Consider the following 16,659-nt stretch of genomic DNA (forward strand, 5'->3'; position numbering starts at 1 on the left):
GCTTGGTCATTCAGACGCTCTTCAAATAACTGAATAACACTTAGCAAACCTTTGAAGCGTTTATTTACTGGAGAAAAATGGTTGTCGAGTCTTCTCTCTCTCAGCGTCTCTATTGTCCTTTCTCCTAGCGTCTCTAAACACATCGTATTTTCTGTCTAATTCTATCTACTCTTTTGCTCTCGAGATTAATACTCAAAAATACTATAAATATATATCGTAAAAATAGGTGGCCAATATGAACAGGGAGATGACATCTACAAAACTAAAAGTTTGCAGTGCTGTTCTCCCCCCCCCCCCCCCATCATTTTATAGGCTTCAGGGTCCTTATATTCCTAATGAAGTTCCTTAAAATAAAACAATTTCTCTCCCCCTGTCAAGTCACATTGCAAAAATATTCCGACTCCCCCCCTTTTAAAATGTTTAAATTCTTCACATTTGTAATTTCTTGATTAGATCTATATCTCATATTATAAAGTGTGATTCACATTAATAATAATAAAGATTTTACAATTCCTACTGAAGTAATGTTATTCCCTGTTCATACGTTTATTTCGGGCTCTCTAAAATTATACAATTACTCTTTATTCGATAGTGTCTACTACGTAAATAAAGTAAGAGAAAATTCATTCATATCTAACTTAATGACAAATGCTATGCTTTAATTTGTTATTTTTATCATCACCATCTGTCCCTTGACTTTCGTTGTAAGGGTGCTGTGACAGTTCGTCGTACGGGTGCTGTGACAGTTCGTCGTTAGGGTTCTATGATAGTTCTTCGTTGGAAGCAAGGGCGTAGCCAGGGCGGGGGTTTGGGGTTCAAACCCCCCCCCCCCTGAAATGAATCGGAATTTAGTAACTGATTTTTGCTTTGATTTTGTTTATTTTAGGTGAAATTTTAAGACTAAACTATCACTTGCCCTAACATAGCAAAGGAGGTTGTGAGTTTAACCCCCCTACCAGGGGTTTTTGAGTTTAAAACCCCTACCAGGGGGGAGGTTGAGTTTAACACCCCCCTACCAGGGGTTTTGAGTTTAAAAACCCCTACCAGGGGGGAGGTTGAGTTTAACCCCCCTACCAGGGGTTTTGAGTTTAAAAACCCCTACCAGGGGGGAGGTTGAGTTTAACCCCCTTACCAGGGGTTTTTGAGTTTAAAACCCCTACCAGGGGGGAGGTTGAGTTTAACCCCCCCTACCAGGGGTTTTGAGTTTAAAAACCCCTACCAGGGGTTTTCGCAGTTAAATTCCCATCTTCTATAACACAAAAAAAAAAATGAAAACGACAATCATCCAAATTTTACAAGCACAGTTAAGGAAGATTTTGGATATTTAAACCCCCTCCAAAATTTACGATAAACCCCTCTTCAATATAAAAAAAGAAAATTACACACGTTTACCCCCACAGCCTTTTCAGTAGGGTTTGAAGCTTAAAAATACGTCTTCAATACCCGGTATAAAAAAAAACGCAAATTACGCACTCAAAATGTTATGAGCGTAGCTAAATGGATTTTTACTCAGTTTTTTAGTTTAAACCCCCCTTCAGCGGGGTTTTAAGGTAAAAAATACCTCTTTAATATTAAAAACAAAGCAAATTATACACTCAAAGTTCTATGAGTGTAGTCAAAGGGGTTTTGAGTTTAAACTCCCCTCCAGTGGAGTTTGAAGCTTTAAAATATCTCTTCAATATAAAAAAAGCAAATTACACACTCTTAAATCTATGAGTTTTGAATTTAGCCCCCCGCTAGTGGGGTTTAAAGCTAAAAAAATACATCTTCAATGTAAAAAAACCCAGCAAATTACGCGCTTAAAATGCTATGAGCGTTGCCGTAAGGGGTTTTGAGTTTAAAACCCCCTTCAGAGGGTTTTGATGCTAAAAAATACCTCTTCAATATAAAAAAAGTAAATTACACACAAAAATAATTTGAGCGTAGCCTATCCATTTGGGAGTTTTGAGTTTAAACCCCTCTACTACAGATGGCTTTTTTTTAAGTTTAAAACCCCTCCAAATGGTTTTTAGTTTAAGATCCCCCTACATAGCATTTTGAGGTGGAAAACCTCTATCTTCAATATTATTCTAAAGCAAACTACAGTTAGTAAATTCTATTACCGTAGCTAAATGGGGTTTTGAATTTAAAAAAAACATCTCTAGAGATTTTTTTAGTTTTAAACCCCCAACAAATGATTTTGACGATATAACTTCCCTTTTCTATATAAAATCTAATGCAAACTACAGTCACCTAATTCCAAGAGCGTATTCAAGAGAGGTTACATATTTCTACCAGTGGCGGGGCTCCATTAATAGAGTGCAGTGAATTGAAAAACACTAAATATGGCTCAACAAAGATGGCTAAGACAGATTTTAGGAGTCGGTCTTAGAGATCGGGTCTAAATCAAGGAAATCCTATGCCGAACTGGGAGTCGACCCCATAGTAAGTTTGTGACAGAGCGTCGCATGAGGTTTGCGGGACATGTGTTTTCCGACATAATGAATTACGCATAATAAAAGTTGCGATGACATCCTAGTACAACTTGGCGCCACACATTCATGGAGATCCTCAGAGCAGGTGGGAAGAGGTTTCAGACATTACCAGATTTTTGTGGAAACAGCTTGAAGGCAAATGCGCCGAACGGCACGGGAGGGTCTAAATCAGTAAGAATAGCACATTAGGTTTTTGAAATAAAACTTTTTAATAGCAGGAAAATGTACAGTAGATGTATTTCGTTGGCTTTCAAAACCAGAAATAGTGCTTGGCGGCGGGGCCTCGCCTTTTCTGGAATTGGCGAGGAGTCTTCAATTTTTCCACTAACTCCACGAAGAACCTATTCTAGGGCACAATAAACGTCTTCTGAAAGAATGAAGGGTCAGAATGTAATAAAGATTATGTACACACATACATACATATAAATATTTTTTTCGAGGGGGTGGGGAGAAAAAATCCCTGTGCTGCTTAAGTACGTGAAGTTTGTAGAGCTGGATTAGTTCCGTTTAGAAACATCTGAAGCATGTTCGTTTTTTTCATGTTGATAGAAAGACAAAACTAGACTTCAGCTGAATCTCCTGCTTAATGTGTGCAAGAAGGGCGCAATCATCCGCATAGAGCAGCTCAGTAGCAATTATATCTTTTAATTTTTGAACGGAAGAGCATGCACCGTATGTTAAATATGCTGACGTCGGTGCTGACCTTGATGTAAATGCCTCATGCTGGCGTCGCCAAATTTTATTTAGCATTCCTTCAATGAATATTACGAAGAGTGTTTCATCTAGCATACAGCCTGCTTCGCACCATTCAGTATAGTGAAATGAGCTGACAGGTTACCGACGTACCTGATTTGATCTTTGTGACCCTCATAAAGTAGATTCAGAATAGCGATAAATCTTGGTGTCAAAAGCTGGTGAGATTGATGAATATAGAGTACAAGTAAAGATTTATCTCCCAGCATTTGTCCTGTATTTGATGCTAAAGAAAGTCATATCTGAAGTACCTCTAACAGTAAAAAAAAACACAATGACTACAGTGGATTTTTTCTAGACGCTTATTTCAGGCAGGAGCATTTTGGCAAGGTTTTTTTTTCCGATACTGACTGTTAAGTATTGCCAAGGAAATTGGAACAGTCTGGCTTTTTGCCTTTTTTAATCAGGAATATGATGGTAACACTGCAAATTCCGACGAGATAGTATATTTGTCCCAGCATACAATGAATAGATCTTTTAATCTTTCTTTAAGAGAAGCACCACAAATTTAGAAAAAAAATCTTCTGGAAGTCCATCAGAGCTAGGCATGTTATGTCTTTTGAGCTTTCCAGTTGCAGTTTTACAATTTAAAAAAACTTGGTATTTGTCAATTTTTTTTTACTTTTTTTTCAGTGGACTTTCAGCTAGAGATACCTTAAAGACAACCTTTTTTGTCGCTAAAAAAGTATCTCAGCCTTATTTGTTAACAAGTTCGTTGCAGTTCTTATAGGCACCATAGCCTGGTATGCTAGATCGTAGGCAGGACTGAGTGATTTTTAGCGTCTACATATCTTTGAAAGTTTTATGAAAGCTCCAACAATCATTTGTTTTTTAATTCGAAAACTTTTGCCAATGAGTATTACACGAAGCTCTAAACCTTTTTTGGCCTACTTCCCCCTTTTCGTATTTTTTCTTTTAAAAAATCCGCCAGCGCCCCCTCCAAGAAAAACACTTATAAAGAAGCGTGAGAAGGCAAATGTGAACAAAATGTCATTTATTTATTAATTTTGATGCTGTCAATAACACTTATTCCGCTTGGAAGACTTCAGCATGCCAAAGGCGATCTTCTTTTGCGAGCTTAGAGGAGGACGGCGTTACAGAGGTGCCCTGCCCCCGGTAAGCGCTATAAAGATCCACTCAGGCGCCATTTTGCCCTCACTGGCATAGAGGAAAGTACCTGGCAGCAGATGGCCCCTGAGAGAAATAGTTGGAGAGCTGACACAAAGGCTGCAGGACAAACAATGGAGTCTAAAAATAAAAAACAAATATTGAAGACAATGCGCAAAAGACGAAAAGAAAACTTAAATATACCGTCAGCGGACAACAGCTTTGTCGGCACAAAATTCGGGAAAATATGCATTTCGCAACTGGGTTTGCGCAGTTATGTGAAACACTGCACACGACCTTAATCTTCGGAATCGAAGACATTGCCCTTATTATCATTATAAAAAAATTATGTCAAATAATTTTGAGTGATTACACACAAAAAAATAATAATCTCATAGTCATGACTTTCTTTCAAATCCTAAGAATAGTCTCTATTTAAATTATTGAATATTAGAGTATACTGTTTTTAGATTTAAGCTAATGGAAACCTTGTGCTTCCTGCAGTAGTAGAAATTTCAAGCTTTTAATTAATCAAAGCAAGGCGAAAGTCTCCTCTAGTGGATACATCCAGTTTATTTCTTTGCTTACGTACTAAATCTAGGTTAACCATGTATGTTGATGGGAAAGCTAAAAAATAATTAAATTTTGCATCACAATTTTAAAATTTTACTTAAACATTTAAGTGCAGCCATATCTCTGTTGTGCTTCCTATGGTAATATTCTTTTTTTTTTTTGAAGACATAATTTTGTAATTTTTTATCCCTTGCAGTCGGAGGTTGGTTTCATTCATTTGTTAAATGCTTTCCATGTAAAACAAATTTTCTTTTTAGCCTGCTTTAAGTCATCAGCAACCGTTGAAACTTTCTGTTTGTCACAAAAAAATAAATTTCAAAATGGTATTTAAGACGTTAACTAGACGAGCAATACCAAACCCATTCGAAATTCAGCGAACTTCAGTTTACAAGAGTTTAATTTGTTGCTCATCATTTGTTTCACAAAACTGTTGAAAGATGCGCTTATTTTGGGCATGGGTGTGTATTTTATTCACAATTTTTATAATAAGATTCAAATAGAAATGAAATTGCGGGCTAAAATTTTAACAAGAAGTTGCCTGTGTATCATAACTCACAAGGTGAATAGTGGATAGATCTGTTCTTCATTCTATATTACTCATGAAGCCATTGTAGCCTCCAACCACATAAGGTTCCCCATATGAACATCGTTGTGGCCCATTATTTCATGTTTTTATTGAGGGGTAGGCATATAAAAAAATTAATTACTCTAAAAATTTTCAACGTTTTGTATTTATTCTGCTTCATTTTCATACTTGTATATATAAAATTATTTGTACCGATTTTCAAGGCGAAATATTCATATATAAATTTTTATCACGCCATCTCTGAACAAAAAAATATGAAAATGGCTTATAGGAAAAAAAATATTTCGATATATATATATATATATATTTATAATATATATATATAATTACAAAATAAAAAAAATATTTTGAAATACTTCCACTTTGAATTTGGACAAGTTGTATACACCAAATTGTTCAGAAATGAATGCTGTATAAAATTCAGTTATAAAAAAATAAACAATTTTGACCCATAGAGGGGTTTAAGCTGTCCTTAAATTATTTTTGGATATTGCTATATGTTTGTGAAGCCGACTTGGTTTCATAGCCCCATCTAAAAATGCAATCATTCATTGGACTAATTTTTATGTAGTGGCAACTCACTAAAACTCATAAATACACTTCTATACATACTAGCGAGTTTTCCTATCAACACTTTGTCAATGTTTTTGTTTAAAAAAAGGTTAAATTATTCTATTTGAATGTTAGCTTTAAAGTTGTTGTTTTTAAATTAACATTTACATATCAATATATTAGCATATGTAGATAAAATAAACTATAATCAGAAGGCGAATTACCTATTTTGTTTATCAAATCATAAACGTTTAGACGCTCAAGATCCAAGGACTAAAGATTCCCATAACTTTGCCCCCTTTATTACTTGATTTAAGTCCCTGTCATCTGTTTACAATTGCCACTCTCTCTTGAGTCTTTCAACTGACCAGTGTATTTTGAATTAAATCTATATACTGTTTAACTAATACTTGTGTTGTACTATTGTTGTGTTACTCAAGAGGAGTATATCGATAATGAGCTAAGTAGACTTCATCAATTTGTTAGTAGTAAATTGATTGATGTAAATGGTAAAGGTCTACTTAGTCTCTTATCCTCTTCTGTATGTTTTTTTTTAAGACATCTTTTGTTTAGATACGAGACAGTAGTGTGTCTCATGAATGACGTCATTTCATTGTTAATGCATGTATGATATTATTGTAAACCATCTTTTTGGTTTTTCGGCATAAGACATTATTGTGCCTCTATGATGGTGGTCCTTTCATTATATTGACCGGAAACTGTCTTGCTACTTTGCTTTGTTTCATTATGTCATTTTCTTTTGGTGAGCCTTTATTGCCATTTATATTTTTCATGATCTTTTTCTTTTGTTTGTAAATAAACTCCTTTTTTTTTGTTGCAACTAAAATCTCAGAATTATTATTTGTTTGTCTCAGTAGTTTTATACATCTAGAGGCTATAGTTATTAGCCTAGATAATATAATTGGGACCACAAAGTACCACTGGACTAACTTGCCAGTACAGTACAGGTCACTGGTCTTATGACCTATCCTATTTATAGGTCACAGCCCACTGCCCCCTACCGCCCCTTTGGCTCCCAGCGCCCCCCTATTTCACGAAAACGCCCACCAGGAGGCGATAGCGCCCCGTTGAAGACCACTGCTCTAAACGAAGAATTATTCAATTTAGCTGGCATTTGCTAGCACATAACAGTAGTGAGTGCGTTTTCCAGTTAATAACTCTTGGAATGCTGTATTGTTATCTGTTGGGCTTTCTGCAATTTAAATACTAATACACATTTTTAAAAAATGACATAAAGATTCTCATTCTTACAAGCTGGAATTACAACCGAATTGATTATCTAATTCTGATTTTTTATAGCCTCTTTTTAAGGAATAAACTAAAAATTAATTGAGCTATTAAATGTTAAAACAAATATTAATAATTAAAATTAAATAATTAACATTAAAAGTTAATAGTTAGATAATTTAAATTCCATACGTCTAAAACATTTTACTTAAAAAAAGAAACTTTTATTCATTTCCATTAGTTACAAAAGCGCTATATAGCCTCAGCAAAATGTTGAAATATTTGTTGTTTACATTTTAAGCTCTTTTTCTTACAATCTATTTAAAGTTCTTAATAAAAATCCGATTGAAAAAAATACGCTTGATATATTGTACTTTTAATAGATATCACATTTATTGTTACAACAAAATGTATGGCTATTTATTAATGTAGTCTATTTGAAACAGATACAACAATTGACGGCCTAAGTTTCGGAGCAGGAGTTGGTGCTATGGCTGTTGTGTCACTGATTATAATAGGTGTACTGGTCTACTGTTGGAAATTTAGAACCACGAAACCAAACCAGCATGTGTATCAAACTCCTTATCTTTCCACTGACTATCTCAATAGTTATGAGCTTGTAAAAGGTAGTTATCTTAGATTCTTCTTAATATTTTTTTCAGCTTACAGATGCTAATAGCAACATGTGAACTCGTGGACTGTTTTTGTAGGTAAGAAAAAAGAAAAGTTCCTCTTTCAGACCTTGTGGTCTATAGGGCAGATGATGTAATGATCATCTGTTTCTGTGGCCTACGGTTAACGAGGGTGTCATGTGACCAGTACAACGACCAAACGCCTTTACTTTCCCCAACTAATGTTAGGTACCCATTAGAGCTGGGTGGACTCAGGCGGCTCCTTCGGTCACGGAGGTCACGACTCAGAGGCGCCCAAAGATCTCGAAACTAAAAATCACAGTCTTCACCTGGATTTGATTTCGGGCCCCCGGTTCGGGGCTTTACCGCTCAGCCATCGAGACTCCCGTTTTTGTTGGTGCGTAAAGATAACAACCTATATCTCCAGCATGTGATTTCTCACCGAAAGATGTATAAAACTGCTTTCCAACAAATATGTACTGACAAATAGAGAGAAAACAGTTCAAAACACACGTATACTACGCAAAAAAAAAAAATAAAAATAAAAGCTTTCTAAATAGAAGTATTATCAGAATTTTTTTTTTTTTTGGGTGTTAGAGGAAAAATACAGTAATTTGAAAGAATCAGAAATAACAAACAAAAGAATAACAATAATAATCTAAGAAAAAAGCTCAGCTAAAATTACCGATGTGTCACTGACAAATGCAGTACTATGTGAAAGTCTTTAGGGCACACCCAATAAAAATTCCTTTCCAAAGATTTGACTTATACGATATCTTTTGGATAGTCAACCCTGTTGCTTTCATTAAACTTAGAGAGTGTAATATAAGAGAATGTAATATAAGAGATATGATAGTGTAACTGGCATGCTCAAAACGTGACCAATTTTCACTCAATAATTATTTTAATACATATCTCAAAATTTCTCCGTTCTACGCCAGACTATTCTCATACAGACGTTTGAACAGTAAAATGATAGACGAACGAGCTGGTGAGAACAATGATAAATGATGAGGAATATAGATCTTATCTTATCTTATATAATACAGACGTTACTTCAAAAAAGAATATGGTTACGTCCTACGCGACATGCATTTAGTCATGCATATTAACCAATGACTTAAATTTGCTGGTTTTCCTGGCGAATGTTCACTCGGCGACAACGATGAGGTGGTACTGGAACGTCGAGACTATCTGCACCAGCTAACGGTCCTTTGAAACAAAACCTTACCTGTTGTTGAATTCTTAAAAATTATTGATATAGATCTTTCACATTCCAATTCAAGATTTGTTGTTTCAAACAAAGAAGCCATTATTAGATAAATAAAAACCTTTGTCTGGATAGCTTTTAAGTTTTACTCTGACACCATGTAGAATATCTCTGTTATACAAATAAAAAACAAGTATTTAAGAGGGAAGACATATTGGGTACTTTATCTATTACGTAATCACAAACGATGTTGAATTAACTCTCTACTGTGCAAATACCATACCAAATACCAAATAAATACCAATGTTACAAGAAAGTTGTGGGGGTTTAGGGTGGAAAGAAGTGAAACTCCAATTTACGGGTTGTTTAAATGGACCTCATTCACCAATCGTAAACAAACACATTTAGCCACGTCATAATGTTGATAAAACAATATAAAATATGTATCACGTGACAGCCATTTATGGATTACATAATTTGTATAGAAGATATAGAAAAACACGTGGCTAAATGTTGTTTGTTTACGATTGGTGAATGAGGTCCATTTAACGTAATAGAAACTGAAACTAGATGTATGTAGGAATGTATTGAGGAGCATTTAACATAAAATCATCATACTAGTCAATCGGCGGCGTAACATACGCCGCTATTTTGCATGGCCGGTCTTAGACCACTGCAACCTATGCGACTGCAGTGGGCCCCTACTTTCAAAGGATCCGCACTTTCATAGGACCCGCGCTATTTCTAGTTGTATACATTATTAAATTAAACCATATTATAACTTAAAACAGATTTCTCGAGCCCTCCTGTCGATTTACCAGGAGCGCCTGGAAATCTCCCTATATTAAAAAATGTACGAAAAAGTCCTTGAATTATACGGAAATATATAGACAATAATTGTCATTTTGGGGTGTCATTCAATATGGAAAACGCCAATCCTACGCGCGATAAATAAAAACGGTATTATGCATTCGCTGTAATTGTGTAATCTGGTGAAAGAAGCTTCTCGAGCCTCAAACTAATAAAGAATTACTTGAGGTCAGCAATTCTGAAAGATAGATTGAAACATTTGGTAATTCTTGCTATTGAGCGTAATCTATGTAGGAAACAATTATTATGATATACTGTATGACTTTGCTACACGCAAGGCTCGTCAAGTAATTCTGTACGTAGAAAAGAATGAATAAAATGCATAGACGAATTTATTTTCTAATTCAAACTCTTAAATTTTACTTATCATCCGCTTCCCTACCCAAACTTGGCCCCGCGAAATCCGTTTCGCATAGGGCCCCACAAAGGTTAAGTCCGGCCCTGCTATTTAGTGACCTGTAAATATACATAGTAGATTACTTGTTCTCTTTCCATGACTTCTTGGTCACAATGGTTAAGTCCGCCGCTTTTATTTAGTGTTAGTAAAAAATTTGCTTGTAAAATGATTTACATGTTTTGGAAGTTCCTTCAGAGTTGAAGATAGTTTACTTCATAGTCGAAACCTCCCGCAAAACGAAGGGGGATGGGAGCGGGCAGGGTTTGACAGTGCAGCTTACAGCCATCCGTACCGACGTGTGATTACCCACTTATTCTCCCCCCCCCCTCTTGTTTTTTCATGGGGTGACTATCCGCAGAAATAAGAGAGTGATCTTTTCTTTACTTCTTGCTTGCTTCTCGTCCAAACTGTTGAGCAAAGAAGAGAATTATATATAGAGAGAGAGAGAATAAATTGTTATAAGTAAGAAAAATGGGAGGGGTTTCATGGCAAAATATAGACTGGGAACATATCAATAAATGAAGCCGGTGGGTAAAGCTAGTAATATCTATCTTCGTAGCTTAGTTCACTGCTTACATATCTTGTGCTAATATGTTTATATTGCGTCATTGTTTGTTGTGGACGATTTTGAGAGAAAGTATTTAAAAGGATGTGACGTAATAAAATGATAGTCCTCAATGTCTACTTAGATCAACTCGAAGTCTCTGTTCATTAATTTTTTAATTGTCAATCGTAATTTATCTATTTTCTGTGGAAACAGAGCATATTTATATTTTATTTGCCATTCACAATTCTAGATCATCTAAATCTATGATAGAATTAGTGATTATAATAGATGAGTGAGTGATCAGGACAAATAGTTTATATAGTTAATCACAGGGATGTGTGTAAATCTAAACTTATATGTAAACATAAAATTTTTATTTAAAAATCTTTAAAAATCTACAGGACCAGAAGGCATGAAACAAAAGCATTTGAGTGGGCCGTCTACACTTCAACTCAGTTCAACAAAGACTAACGAGAATGCTTCTGTTTATGACACTATTGCACATGTATAAATTTTGTATGTCTTTTTATTTATTTTTGTTCGGTAAATACAACTTTTGTTTATGTTTGAACAATAACTGTCAACATTCAAAATGTGTTTACATGTATAGTCTAACAATATTTGACAATCATAATAAAAAATCATATATATGAAATCATGAGCATTCACCTATGTTTTTGGAAGTGGTATTTAAAATCTAAATCATGAAGCAAAGGTTTTTTTCAAATAATTTTTTTTTAAAGTTTTAAGATATTCCTTCAGAAATTAATATTAGCTGGGTGGTAGATTAAAGGACAAGACTAATAGGACTATATTTGTAACCCTTTACAAATGTTTCGGAATTTTCGTATATGGCCTCCACACTAAAGAAAGTTGGACAGCACTGGTCTTGATGGGCGTCACTTGTAAAATTTCAGAAAGTTTTTACGTTGTAGTTAAGTCTCTTCAAATGATTTATAAAAGTTATTTTTTTAGGATGTATAATAATTTTGCATAAAATTTCAGAGCAATTAAAGTTTATAATAGAATCAACACTCGTTTTGCAGTTTTCTAGCAATCTATAAATATAGGTAATTAGCTAACTGCATTACAAAAAAAAATTAACAATATATTGTTGTAACTCCGCTCCCGAGCGACACTGATGGTGCGCATCAGAGCGCCATTCAACACATGTAGTGGAAAACGTGTATATAAGGAGGAAGAAGGACTGTTGTAGATCCGGCTGCAGTGATCTGCAAGTTATTGAAGTCTGAGCTGACTTGACTCGAGAGAACGTCCTTTGTGTTATCTATGAACTGTGTTGAGGACCTGGGGTGGCACTGGGAAGTGTATCGGTGGTCTTTATTGGTATTTAGGTAGAAAAGGACTGGTGTCACTTGAGATAGGACATTCTGGGACTTGATGGCTGAAGTCCATGCCTGTTTGTAATGTAAATAAATACCTAGTTTATTGTTACCTACTGCTTTCGTTGAGTGCTTGTCGTAGATTTACAGCAATATTTATTAGGAATTGTTGAGGGAAGTTGATGGGGATGTGGCATTGTGAGCTAACCGCACCTAGTGACACCGACCCTGGTGACGCCACTTCAGTTTTTTTAATTCATATATCCCAACTCAACGTACAACTATTGTGTATGTACTTCAATTCAACAGTTTTTCTCATTTTTTTTTACTAATGACGCTCAATAGATCTAACCATGATCTAACATTTACGTTCGAGTCATCCATCCCTTCTTAGCCAGCATGGTTTATTCTTCCTTTAGAATCTGCTAAGTGTTTTTCTGCAACCTAAGCCTCAAAAATTCCTTCTCCTGACAAAACAATATTTCTAAAAGTAAGAATAGCGCAGATCAAATTAATTTCAATTAGAATGGGATGGTGTACTGAAGTTTGAGAGACATGTAAGGCAGTAGATTATGCACGTTTGCAACGGGACTGAACGTCGTAGTATCATCCTCGTGTTCAGAATCTTCAAGTGGACATTATTTTGTTTACGTAAAATATATCAACAGAGTGATGATATTTCAATCGAAAGAAACTTGACCCTTTAGACTTAAGCAAGACGATATTCAGAGGAGTCACTAGGCGGGTGAGGGGGTGCGGGCCGCACCGGGGGACACCCAATTGGGGGAGAATAATAAACAATATGAATAACATCATGCTAGATATCACAATGTTTCTCGTAAAGAAAATTTTGTATTTCGTGGAAAATTGAAGATGAGTCTTCATTAAATAAAGGAACTTGTCTTGAAATTGTGGAAATCCAAATATGACCGAGGACTGAAATAAGAATTTATAAGATTGCAAGGCAGCGATGCGCACTAAGTTACTTTCCAGACTTGTACCAAAATTTAGAGCGCTTATAAATGTTTTAGCAGACCCGGTGATGTGAACTCCTAACTTGGCTTGGACATGACACATAAACGTTTTCTTCTTTCAATCATTTAAAGAGACGCCAGAGAGTAATTAACAACAGAATAGTACTTTAATAAATGTCATCAGGATAACTGAAGTTGTAGACAACGCATCAAATGTTAACTATTACATATGCATAATTATGAAAACTGACTTCTATATTACTTATCTATACGACTAGGCTCCCAAAACTCAGGCCTCCAACAACAATAACAAAAAGCCAAGCGCTGTCACTCTGTCCCAACGAATGGACCATTGAAATAATAATAAATAAACATAGAATTCCTTAATTCTTACACCCAAGATTCTATCAAGTGTTGTTTACAATAGTGTATACAAATACAATCACCACAACCCGTAAAGAGACAACTGCAACAAAGTACATTGGTACCTTGTATCATTGCGTACCTAACATAGATCTCTAAAGTTATAAGAGATTTTGACATTAGCAAAGGTATCGATCAAATAAGAGAAGTGTTTTAGGATTTTTCTCTTTAAAGATAACCAAAGGTTATACCAGTTCTGATATCTTAAAATGCCTAGAAATGAATGGGCCCGACTTATTAATGTGTTGAGCTCGTGGGTATGATAATGCAGCTACAATATCTGCAATTCATGAAGGAGTGCAGGCAATATTTTTTTTAAAAAATGCGGAAACGCAATTTATTTAAATGGATGTGTACATTGTTTATAGAAGCTATATGGTCAAAATTCAGAAAATATTTCCTGCATGACATTTTATATACTCTTAAAAATGCTTTATTTCTTCGCCGCTTCTTGCTTCAACCATATGATGGGGTATCATTCCAATATCTATAAACAACTTGCTAGAGCGCTCATCATACTACTGTTAGAACCGTTAAAGAAAGATTTGATGAATTTGTTAAGGCGATTGAAGATCTTTAGCACCGCTCTAAAATACAGACACTAGATGTGAATACATGTAGGCCTATACCTTTCACTACTTTACTTTTGGGGCAGATGTACTTTGAAAAAAGTCAACACTACAGAAGAGTAAATTCAAAATGTAGGATTAAACCATAGACTTATATTTACTGTATATAGAATGAATATCAAAATTTTTTTAACACTACAAAAAATGTGTAGAAGGCGTTTTTTTGTAAAGTAGTTATAAGAGGTAGTTGTGCATGTTGTTGTTTTTTTCAGCCCTAACCTATGTAACATATATTTTAATTTTTAGATCTAGATCTAGTAATTGAACATTAAAAATAAGGGTACTCTCGTCTCATTATTATTACTTTGCAATTTTTAGATACAAAATCTAGAATGATCTCGGTAATCAATCTATATAAATGTACACAAGATGATTAAAATCGACAGACATTAATTATTTCGATCTAAGATTTCGGAAACATTATCTTAATGAAAACTAACAGGAAATGGCTTTGTTTCATATATTAGCGTGAATGTAGTTATGTGATTAATAGCCCATTCTAAAGAAAATCCGATAAATGGTTTTGCATTATTTCTAGACTTTGAAAACTAAAGATCATTATTTTTCTAAAACAGAAAAGATTGATTGGGGTGACTTCCCTTAGAGCTTGAAAAAGAGTTTACGTACATAAAAATCAATAATATATATCTGTGAATCGATCAATGGCGGATAAAAATTGGTTTCCGGTTTCCAGTCTATGGATTAAATATTGACCTATCGGTGGCTAAGCTACAGCATTTCAAAATGTTCACAAGGATAAGGATAAATGTGATACAATATCTGCAAATACTTTTCAGATACTTTTTAGACCACTGGTCAAGACAAAAGAGAGCTCAACGTGGTTCCGGAGCTAGCTATAACTGGTTAGCGCGAACATATCGGAGAGCATGACGTTACGCTAATTACCTAAAACTAAACTGGACTACTGATCTCCCTAATTTGTACCTAGCCGTACGCTATAATAAAATCTAGCAAATTACTACTGACACGGACTACACAACATTATATACCAAATTAAACAGCATTAAAAAGAAAATCTTAAAATTTAATTTTACAAAAATACAAAAAGGAAGATAAAAAGTTATTTCTATTCTAAACTCATATCGGGGCTCTATACCTTTTACAGACCTGCACATAAACTGAAATTAAAAAATAACAACCAATCCAACGCTAATGCCAAAGACAAAAATAAGCAGAACTAACCAGGGACAAAAAAAATAGGAAAGAACATCCACAGCTCTAAGACTAGTTAACTATTTTAAAAACTACTTTTCCTCTACGAGTAAAACACAAATAACAGAAAAAGACTAAAACTAGCAGAAAGTTATAAATAGCGGAAACTACAAAATACTCAGCACTGAGCTATATAAACTAAAAAGACACTAAATTACAAACATCATAGCCCTGGCCTATATAAATTATAAATTAAAATAAAGATAAAAATAGATAAAAAAAATTAGATCTAAGAGCGCCAGCTCACATATGAGTCTGTTAGTGTATGATTAAGAGTCCCATCTGTTCATAACATCTAACACTGCCGATGTTGACAGTATTGTGACGTCAGTCGGTCAGCGTCTGGTTTACTATGAAAAAATGATGACAAGTTGGTAACAGTAGTGTGAGCAGGTCAGGGTGGCGCTACTGAGTGAGGCCTTTTTGTGTTATTATCTGCTGCTCAACATTTATTCATTTATAACAGTAGGCAGATGGAAGCTCTATTGGGTGGGCCCAATCTGTGCACCTGTCAGCTACCAAGGGGCTAGAGTAGCCTAAGCAACCAGACAGCACAATCAAACTAAACTAAACTAAAGGGAAACAAACTAAAAAGACACTAAATTACAAACATCATAGCCCTGGCCTATATAAATTACAAATTAAAATAAAGATAAAAATAGATTTAAAAAAATTAGATCTAGGAGCGCCAGCTCACAGTAGCAAGGTGCTTATGTGTAATTATTGAATACATATCTATCATGGGCGTAGCCAGGATTTTTTTTTTGGGGGGGGGGGGGGGTTTGGGGGAGGATTTTTTTCTTCCCCCCCCCCCAAAAAAAAATTATGTATATATTGTTACGTATTTCTCAATCTTCTGGCTAGATGTATTAGTTGGCACACAAATAAAAACACTGTAAAGAACTTGACGACTAAACTTTCAGTTTCATATAACTTTAATGACTATTAACTCTAACAATTCGTTACTGTTACATGTAGCGTAGAAGACTGTACAATATCTGTCAGTTTACAGTTAGCTATACTTCGTTGCATCTCATCTCTTCACTTCGTTGCAATTTCATCTCTTCTCAACTTGCACCGAGTCGTATTCCACAGAACAGACCAACGA

At 34.9% G+C, this 16,659-nt stretch overlaps 1 protein-coding gene across 5 annotated transcripts in view; it reads left to right on the top strand.

The window, feature by feature from the left end:
• Positions 1 to 11,981, top strand: part of LOC106075953 (uncharacterized) — a 73,668-nt gene extending 61,687 nt beyond the window's left edge. For 4 of the 5 annotated variants that reach the window (XM_056009553.1, XM_056009554.1, XM_056009555.1 and 1 more), the window contains 2 exons: positions 7,740 to 7,919; positions 11,351 to 11,981. In XM_056009553.1, coding sequence (XP_055865528.1) covers positions 7,740 to 7,919; positions 11,351 to 11,460 — 290 coding nt within the window. In that variant the 3' untranslated portion in view covers positions 11,461 to 11,981. Of the gene's footprint in view, positions 1 to 7,739; positions 7,920 to 7,955; positions 8,004 to 11,350 lie in introns of all 5 variants that reach the window. The other variant, XM_056009557.1, reaches the window with a different exon arrangement.
• Positions 11,982 to 16,659: the final 4,678 nt, after the last annotated feature.

This window comes from Biomphalaria glabrata, chromosome 14 (assembly GCF_947242115.1).
Source record: "Biomphalaria glabrata chromosome 14, xgBioGlab47.1, whole genome shotgun sequence".
NCBI lineage: Eukaryota > Metazoa > Mollusca > Gastropoda > Planorbidae > Biomphalaria > Biomphalaria glabrata.